A 10,340-nucleotide genomic window follows, 5' to 3' on the forward strand; every position below is an offset into this window, starting at 1 on the left:
ATAGTTAAATATTACCACCCCTAGTTATGAACCAATCTAGACCAATTCAGTTTTAGAGTAGGCTCTAGTTTAAACCAGCTGAAGCTGTGTATATCCTTCGGAGATCTAAAGGGTGCCCGCCGACCCACATCCAACCTAGACATGGATATTTGGTCGAATTAGGCTCTACTTTGGACCCGCCTCACAAAGCTAATAAGCATTCATGTGCACACAACTTTTTACCATGTGCTCTATGAGACCCACAAATTTCAAAATCTCAATCTAAGATGCATCGAGTCCTTACATGTTTGACCTGGTCCTAAGCTTAATTTGTTTGTATACCTAGGTTCCCCACAAAATTTGGAATTAGATATATACACTTCAATCCTACCTATAATTGATTTTGATGTGTTCTAGACTTTGTATGGGAAACTTACATGAGAGAGTGCTGCAAAGAGGGCATCAAAGATGAATGGACCATTGCATTCATTGTTGGAGCACGATCACCACCATTTTCTCTTTTAGTGGTAGGCGAATGCATGATCGCCTGAACTTGGCTTTGCCATGTCTCTTTCCATCAGTGAAATCCTTTTTTAAAGCTTGCTAACTTTTTGCACGAGCGATCCATCTTATTTGACAAGTGGATGCACGAGGGGTCGGACCCCCTCTTGGCAAATGTTTTTGGAGCTCTTAGATGTTGTCTTTCCGAAATAATTTCTCCCTCTCCCTCCCATTTCTTTTGGATTGATAAAAGGAAGTGTCCGTTCTGCCCGACTACAATTGCCAGTAGTAGATGCAGATAGCTAATTAGTCAAATGAAGCACTTAGTAAATTTAAGTGCATTTAACCCATGTAATTTGATTCAATCCATTATAGATTGAGTTAAGTTACTTGTCTAATAAAATGGTCGGATTGGATACGATTTTTTTGATTCATTTAACAAATAAGTCGGGTTCAGATTGATAGATTTTCTATATCTAACATGATCTGTATGTAGTCCGATATGAGCCGATTGCCACTCCTAAGTAAATCTGGATATGCCAAAAGTGGATATACATGGAATACACTTGAGTGATCTGATTACATTTGACAAAAATAATTTAAAAATTAATTTCAATAGGTAAAAGATATATAATTTCTAATTAACAAGAGGTCAACCTATCCTTATATAGAGGTGGAGAAGCAAATGAAGCAAGAAGTATAAATTGAAAGGGGAGGCCACCCTCATATAGTGGCACGAATGATCTTGATCAGAGCGCCGATTTGGCTACTTGGGCAAATCGAGCCACGTGTCAGCTTGGGATACGGTGCAGACAATTCACCATGATCGCTGCAGTAATGACACCTCGGGATAATTCTGCATTAATGGCACCCCGTGATAGCTCGTATGCGGCAACGCTTCAAGGAGGCTAGTCGACGTATTTATTGCTCTCTAACGATAGCCCTGTCCTCGATCGAGGCAATTACTTGGCTTCCATCGTTTGAGCTGGAATGCAGCTTGGATTTAGAAGTGGAGGGTAAGTGATGGAGAAAATATTGAACATCTTGACCTCAGACCAGACCGACCTCGACTCGGTGCGGATCGAGGAAGGCAACTTCGGCCCCAGCCGAGAGCTAATCGTCTGTGGAGCCAACCGATCGAGGTGAGAAACTTTGCCTTCGACCAAAGAGTCAATCGACATGTCCTGATAGGGACTAACAGTCCTCGCAATCGGCCATCATGACAGCGATTGGTCATTGCGACATCGACTGGCTGTTGCAATAGTTCTGTATTCGGCATGCGACAGTACTGTATAGCGTCCACTCAATAGCCGTACTATCGGCCGCTGTCTAGCGACTGGCGCACACCATGCCAACCCAGGTAATGACAAAGTCGACTCTCCTATATAAAATGGCGATCCGGGGGTTCTTAGGTACGTACAAAAGAAATAACGCAACACAAGAATGACAAATCTTCCTCTCCAACTTTCTTCTATAGGGCCTTGGTCAACACATCAGTAGTTGGAGTGCCAAACATTGCTCACAGAGAACACCTGTTTTTTAAATTTTCTTCCTTGTATACTATTGCTACTTTATTCTGACTTAGTCATTGAAGGGTCTCTCACCGGAAGCTCTTCAACAAGTGGACTTCTTGTAGTTCAAGTACACCTTGGTTACTTCGTTCAGTTCGGTTCTAGCCGACCTCAAGGTCATTTCGAGTTGCATTCCAACCTCGGGCCGGATTCTGCGGCAACACTACCTAACTACATCTCGAAAAATTATTTCACTAAATTGGCCTTTGCAAGAACTCATAACTGAGCAGGAAGCGTTATTGTTGGTTCAAGTCCGCAAGGCTCTAATCAACTTTGGAGTCACAATGAAACAGGCCGGTCTCCGTATTCTTATCTATGTTCAAAGTATATTTCTGACCAATATGTCCAGCATTTGAGGTTTAGGTTAACTAGAGCTCTCATGCCAACTTGATCAAGCTGGTATCATACTAAACCCATGAATCAACCCTATATCTAGTTTTCCAATAGAAGTATATTCGCGCATTATTAAACTTGAATTAATATGATGTTATTCATATATAGGAAGAATATGAAAAAAATATGTATGCCAGTGGAGAAAACCTTAGGAAAAGAGGATGAATCAGACTATAAGTGTGTTACCATTGTTATTAGAAAGGGAAAATTTTGGGTCATATCCTTTTACAGTATCCTTTTGCTATATGGCTCTGGCAGGTATTTGCCTACAGACTGGATGTTTTCAAAATTCTTCACTTGCTATCTCATTATTGGCTGGAATGGAGATCGACTCATCTTAATTAGGAATGAGTAGAGAAGGGGCTGGGATGTGCTTGTAGCTATTTTATTATGGTACCTTTGGTTAGGCAGCAATTCACTATTTTTTATTGACCAATTATAGCAACTAGATATTATATTTCAGAACTCTTTCTTTGGGATCAAGTTACATCCCGAGTAGTTTATAAAGTTACAACCCCTTTAAAAAAAAAAAATAAAAAAAATTGCATGATAGAGGTCCCACAACAATGGTCCAAGTTGTTGGATGTAATTTATTATATATAAACTGTTTACATACAAAAAATCATATGATTTTAAGACCTCTAGCCTATGCATTAAGTGGTATTTCATCTTATTTAAACTATTTAATTTTTTATCACTTGATACATAGGCAAGAGGTATCCAAATCAGATGCAAGAACTCGGATTTTCGATGTTGGACTTCCATCATTCAATTTTAAAAAATATATAACTATAAAAGTTATACCATGTGTAACTTGAGCTTGTTCCTATATATTTTTATATATAACTCTCTAAGAGTTACACCAGGTGAAACTCTAGGGCGACATCTTTTCTTGAATTGGATGGTGGAGATCCTATAACGACAATCCGATGTGATCTACATCTCTAAATTGCTTATATACTAAAAATCATATAATTTGACTAGGATCATTTTGTATTAAGTGGTCAAAAAATTATTTAAATATATAATTTAAATATTATTTTTTTAACTACTTTATACATTGGTTAAGGGTCTTTAAATCATATGATTTTTAGTATATAAGCAGTTTAAAAATAGTAAATCATATCTAATGGCTAGGATCATTGATGTGGGATCCCAATCATTCAATTCAAAAAGGCATAACTCTATAAAAGTTACACTATGGGTAACTTGAACTTGACCCATGGGTATAATATATGTATATGCACATATACGTATGTATGCATATAGTATAGATAGATAGACAGATAGATAGATGGATAGATATGCTAGCATACTACACTTTAGCAATATCTACTTGCCCCGTGACTAAGTGGTGATATGTGGGCCCCATGTGATGTGCTACCATGCATTTGGTAGGTTTGAATGGGGGTACTCATGTGGAGAAATGAAAGGAGTTAGATTGCAATCTACTTTCTCTGGGAAGAAGAGAGTGATCTATTCTCCCTAGAGGAAAGGACCATTGTAGAAAAAAGCATTGATAATATTGCACCTATGATGGCAAGATCTAGAAATAAATTGATTTTGACCCATCATGAATGAACTTGAATTAGACATGACCTGACTTGGTGAGACCCTACTCCCATGTTGGTTAAGCAAAAGATCTTGAAAGATAATTGCTTAGACTCTCTCTCTCTGGGTGTGTGTCTTGTGTATGTTTCTGTGTGGATTTAAAATTTATTCTTCTGAATTGTTGTATAAGCATCCTATATATGGTAATCAAATTCGAGTGATTATTAATCGGACCAGATCTGTTGCTTAGCTAGTGGATTGGTCCAATCGTAGAAAACATGCGTAAGAACAGATAAATCGAAAAAGAGCGCAATACACATACTTTCATACATATTGCTTCATAGTTGGATTGATTCAGCAACTCATCCAACTAAAAATTATACATCAAATTCATGCCTACACTATCATGCAGAACTTGCAGATATATTATTTCCAGCGGGTCATACACATACTTGTACATGATGGCAAAGAAAGAGAGAAGGGAAGAGCTTATGTGAAGTCCAAGCAAATTGCTTAGCTTCATTTTAAAACAACCCCCTCTCTCCTCTTTCTCTCTCAATATCTTACTCACCCCCCAATCCACTCTCTCTCTCTCTCTCTCTCTCTCTCTCTCTCTCTCTCATCTCTATGATTACCTTGTGAGTGAAGAAAAATGCATCGAAAAGGACAAGAACTGGAGTCAAAGACAAGAAGACCTCTCTCTCTCTCTCTCTCTCTTTTGTGGACACCTCTTAAGGTCCCTCTCCAAACCGTTTTCTGTCCGACCCAACAACAAACACTGGCCTCTCAGCCCCTTCCCCTCATCGCCTTCTCCGTATTCTAAGCAAAGCTCACAGACATCACCATCATCATTACTATCTTCCTCTCCTTTCTTCTTTCACCTTCTATATAGGTATTCTTGTCCATGTAACTCAGGCCACTCGAAGAAGCCTCACCCCTACCAGATTATTTGGGAGCGCCTCCCACGATGAGGAAGCCGGATCCTCCGGCTAAGAACAATCTAAGCAACAACAACAGCAATGGAGCCACTAAGCTAAAGAAAGGGTTGTGGTCGCCGGAGGAGGATGACAAGCTCATCAGCTACATGCTTAGCAATGGGCAGGGGTGTTGGAGTGATGTTGCGAGGAACGCAGGCTTGCAGAGGTGTGGAAAGAGCTGCCGGCTCCGCTGGATAAATTACTTGAGGCCTGATCTCAAACGTGGCGCTTTCTCCCCCCAAGAAGAGGAGGTTATCATCCACTTGCATTCCATTCTTGGCAATAGGTTCTCTCTCTCTCGATCTACCTAGTTATGCATGTATGATCATTTGAATCCCTCGTTCATAGATGGTCAAGTGTTCTACATCATTTAGACAAACTTGTTGGATTTTGTCATGCATGCATTAAGCTATTAATGAAGGCATATATGCGGATGTATGCCTCATAATGGATCTTTGCATTTCGTATAGTTCTTGAACTAGATTAACTAGGTTATTGCATTTTATGCATTATATCCTTGTATCGAAAAATAGAAGTACTTGAACAGTATTAGTTTTATGTCTCTCCAATGTAATGTTGTTTGAGATAATAATAAAATGAAAAGGACATTAGTCTACTTCCCACTTGGCTTTCGTAACAGTAACACTGGAAGATTTTCGTTTATTTGAAGGAGTTTATTCTCATATTATTTATCAGACTCCAAAATTATCACTTAAAGGCTTAGCTTCGCAAGCATCATTTCTATCGGTCCCGCAAATTTTGTTTTTTTTTTTTCAAAGGAAAAAAATTAAAGGACTTATTGGCAAGCATCACTGCTGGTTTGTGAGACTCTTTTATGGGTCTGATGCAAAGTTTATACAAATATTGTAGGTGGTCTCAAATTGCAGCACGTTTGCCTGGCCGTACCGACAACGAGATAAAGAATTTTTGGAACTCCGCTATTAAAAAGAGGCTGAAGAACTCATCGTCGTCATCTCCAAACCACAGTGGATCTCCTGAACCTAAAGTTGGCATGGGGGGCCTCACAGCCTTAAACGATCATGAAGTCAAGACTATGTGCATGGATTCAGCATCATCATCTTCATCATCAACCATGCAAGGTCTGTCTATAAGGAACCAGTATGATCTACTGCCTTTGCCCGATGTCAGCTGTGGCATGACAGGGCTAGGAACCAGCGACTTTCATGAACCCACATCCTTCCCACAAGTTGGTTTTGGAGATGGGAATTATGGGAGCCATGGAATGATGATGGGGGGAGGCCTTATGGGAGGAGGATGTGAGCTCTTTGTACCCGCTTTGGAGAGTACAAGCACAGAGGAGAATGGGGCCACTCGTAACACTACAAGAAACATTAGCGACCCCTGCCACAGCCACAACAATGGTGTGAATAAGATTAATGGTGATGCTGCTGTTGGGAATGAGATATATTGGGAGGGTGGAAACATAAGAATGGAGGAGTGGGACTTGGATGACTTGATGAAAGACGTGTCTTCTTTTCCTTTCCTTGATTTCCAAGCGGAATGATTGGCCATTCCAAAGATGTGAGCTCTCATGATTCTTTTCTCTTCCTTCCTCGAGTGAAGATTGGCCCCCCTCGTTCTCACTCTCTCTCACCCTTCAGAAAGATGTCCAAATTTACCAGAGTATCCTCTATGCTGTAGTTTCTTAGTTTGTTGAATTTTTGAACCTTCCCAAGCTTCGTTCCCCAATGAAGTCCATACCAATAAAGGTCCGGAAATGTTCATAATGGATGACCATGAATCTTCTAAAGCTCTCATTCTTTTATTGGCTCCTCTTTCCCTTGCGGATGAAGTTATTATGATCATATATAACATGATGTTGGGGGTTGAAAGGGCATTTTCTTATTAGAAGAAAATCTTCATGCTTGAGCAGAATATATGGTACTCAATATTCCAACAAAAGGTTGCATCAAAGTCGTTACAAGGTGTAACTAGAGGGGGGAAAGTCATTAGAAGAGTGCATATACTTTTGTAATATTATACTGAATAATCTCTCTTTCTCTCCCTTTCAATCTCACTCTCATATGTACCAATGTATATAAAACAAGCAGCTTTGGACATTTTTTCCACATAAAAGAATAATGGGTTTGTTGAAAAGCTTGCTTCCTTCAAGTTGGGGTTAAACACTGGCATGAACGCCAGCAACACTTAAAGGTATTCCTTTTGGTTGGGACATCTATTTCTCATCATTTGAGTTGTTAGCCATAAAGTTAGATTCCAATTGCGTCATAATGCCTTTTCCATTTGCTAACACATGGAGCATAACAACCTAATAGAATAATCATGAGGAATAGGTTAAAATGGAAAAGTGGTGGGGGGCATGATGCTTGCTTTTTATACTTCTCTTGGTGGCAAAGATCATTGTCAAATTGAATGCAACATTAAATGTGACATGGCAGGCCATTGTATTGTACTATGAAGGTTGTTTCTTGCATGATGCAAGTGCTAATCCATGTAGTTGTCGATAGGTTATGTAATCTAATTAAAGCCTTAGAGATCACAATAACTTGCTCTTGAAATGCTTTTAGTAAAGAATTAAGATTACAAAATTGAGAGCACCAGCAGAACTTATATTTCATGCAAGAATATGCATCAACAGCTGAGCTGAATATTGTTGTTCAGTGGTAAAAGTGAACTCTTATGCTCAATTATACTATAGTTTCAAACAGATTAATTCTCTTGTTACATGAGGAGTGGCAAACATATATGGACATAGGAATAAAATAAGGAGTTCAACTCTCAGGAACCGGGCTCTAAATTTCTATAACACATCTCAGGAACAATTCATTGCCTCAAACTAATTAATCCCCTTTTCTTAGTTTCAAACACCAAAATCCGAATGGCTTGATAAAAGAAACCATAGTCATCCAATATATCTTGAAATCTTTTTGTTTGGATGAGATCAAAGTAATCTGTCCTTTTTTTTTCTTCATCTAAGGAAAAAAAATCAGGCACGATGAAGAAGAAAAGTGTGCGGGAATGATTGAAGCAAGACTTCAAACCAGACTCTTAATCCCCAATTTATAGGAAAAAAACTGTATCGAATATTTTTTTTGTTCCTTAAGAAGTCTCTTAATCCCCAAACCTGACTCTTAATCCTAAACCAAATATTTCTTTTGTTCCTTAAGAAGTCCAGATCCATATTTTTAAAAGTCAGAATGCAAGTCAAAATTCTTTAAAACGGCGAGATCTATCTTCGTCCTCTCATATATTGGACATGCCTGATACTAGTATAGGATATTTGTCCTTGAATATATAACATTGCTCAATCACCATACTCTTCACAGCAATGGGATCTACAACAAATGCTTTGGTTGCTGAATGATTTTGATGAGATAAAAAAAATTCACCAGCCAAAGTATATATGAGACGTGTATTAGTGGATGAATGATATATTAGATACAAATCATTTGTAGAATTAATCTTGACAATGAAATATGTATTTTCTTCATTAGTTAAACGCTTAAAATTTACAGCTCTCTCTCTCTCTCTCTCTCTCTCTCTCTTCCACACCCCCCCGCCCTTAATTTTTGGGAGAAAATGATCCAATGGGGATGGAGAGGTTGGCATATCCGTAATTTGCATAGACAGAACAAAACGAAGGCAATGAAAATTCTCTCTCTCTCTCTCTCTTTTGTGGCAAGGCGGATATTTCATACAACCCTCGTGTGGACAAAACTGTTGGCATCAGAGTATAAGAGCTCATGATGTAGAATCTTAAAGAAACTACTCCAATGATTCACAGCATAGGCAGTCACCCAATTAGCTACAATCACTTTTCTTTATAAATGTGTGCTGTTTCAATGGAAATCAGAGAGGCGTAAGCTTCCAAATATCCATAAGAAAGGATGAGCATTGTTAGTGATGGGAGACAAAATGGAGCGTCCTATTTTCGGCATGAAGTTACCCAATTCTGGCCAAACCGAGCACGTTCATATGCTGCAACCATGCCCTGCAATAGCCTCACCGCACCATCCTTTGCTTGCTAGCCACGCCATGACATATCAATTAGGGACCATACCCTGTTGCCCCAGCTATACCCTACCACATCGACCAACGCCTTACTGTTCACAAGAACGGCCTACGCCGTGCGCCTCAAGCAAGCTCTAACTACGCGCCATCTGGCTAAAAGCTATCTCCTCCCATGATGAGAATGGGCCATACCTCCGCCGCCTGGACATCTTTACAGAGACTATAAATAGCTCCATCAAGTAACACCTAAAGGACTTTTAGACCAACTAAGATCCACTCTAACTTTGCCATCGGAGGGTCCTCACCGGAACTCCACCGGTGAGGCTTTATGCAGGTCCGCCAACGTGCAAGAAACGACGTCCCTTCTCCATCCTGTCCGGCAGCTCCCCCGACTCCTCCGGCATGGTTACCCTCGGTCCAAATTTGAACCACAATATTTGGCGCTAGAGGAAGGGCCTGAGTCGTGATCATGAAGTTAAGAAGTCTCAGATCTCCAAATGCAGTGAGCAGCCGAGTACCAACACCCAGCAACTCGCTCCAAAGTCCACCCCTTACAGAACCGGTGGACCGAATTTCTCAGGTCTAGTCGGAGCAGTTCAACCTACTTGTCCAACAAGTCCAAGCGCTCACTACGGTCGTTCAAGACCTGTAGCAAGTAGGAGACCAGCCTATACTCCCTCCTCACGAGCATGAGTCCTCAAGATGCCGCTCGCAATGCCATTTTCCTGTAGAGCATCGCCACCACGGAAGCTCCCATCGAGCTCGGTCCCCAAGCCAAAAAGGCCCTTTTGGTAGTGGGACTAGATCCAGCACCGAAGGAACAAAACCTTGCCGGGGCGTAGTACCTACGTGGACCCTTCCAGAGCGAACAATACCTTACGACGGAAGGCCAACCTTCATTTTCCGTGACCTCAACAGTTGGTGCTTTCGTTGAGAACCAAGCTCAAAAGGCGACCTCAAAAGGCCGAGCTTAGAAGGCCGACTTCAGAAGGCCTGGCGGAAGAAGATGCTCCTGGATAGCCATGAATCTTGCATGATGATGGCTCTTCGACCTCGGGGGACAGGGACACAAGCCTCATACTCATCGGCCCGCATGGTATATCAGCAGGGCAGACCTGCTACACAAACGACGTCATGCCCCGGCTCGAGCCAGAGCGCTGCCGACCGTAAGCTGAAGGGGCTCCCTCGATCGTAGGACCATTCGATGCCATTTCAATGCCATTCGATGTTATTTTGATGATATTCGACACTATTTCGGCGACATTCAACGCTATTCGACACCATTTTGAAGACATTCGATGCCAATTCGACGCTATTTCGACGACATTCGACGCCATTTCGATGCCAATTTGACGACATTCGACGCCATTTCAAC

At 40.7% G+C, this 10,340-nt stretch overlaps 1 protein-coding gene across 1 annotated transcript; it reads left to right on the top strand.

Moving 5' to 3' along the window:
* Window positions 1-4,746: 4,746 nt before the first annotated feature.
* MYB83 (myb domain protein 83) lies at window positions 4,747-7,069 on the top strand. The gene is made up of 2 exons (XM_008803718.5): window positions 4,747-5,258; window positions 5,843-7,069. Exons 1-2 carry the CDS (start codon window positions 4,963-4,965, stop codon window positions 6,495-6,497), a joined length of 951 nt encoding a protein of 316 aa, XP_008801940.2. The 5' UTR covers window positions 4,747-4,962; the 3' UTR covers window positions 6,498-7,069.
* The last annotated feature ends 3,271 nt before the right edge of the window (window positions 7,070-10,340 follow it).

Source organism: Phoenix dactylifera, chromosome 7 (genome assembly GCF_051530095.1).
Source record: "Phoenix dactylifera cultivar Ajwa chromosome 7, Ajwa_hap1_PhDact_Kaust_v1.1, whole genome shotgun sequence".
Classification (NCBI taxonomy): Eukaryota; Viridiplantae; Streptophyta; class Magnoliopsida; order Arecales; family Arecaceae; genus Phoenix; species Phoenix dactylifera.

Bases quoted from the DNA above. Each gene is read 5' to 3' on its own strand.
- MYB83 (XM_008803718.5), top strand. From the start codon at position 4,963: ATGAGGAAGCCGGATCCTCCGGCTAAGAACAATCTAAGCAACAACAAC. The intron at 5,259-5,842 runs GTTCTCTCTCTC...CAAATATTGTAG, and splicing joins CATTCCATTCTTGGCAATAG to GTGGTCTCAAATTGCAGCAC.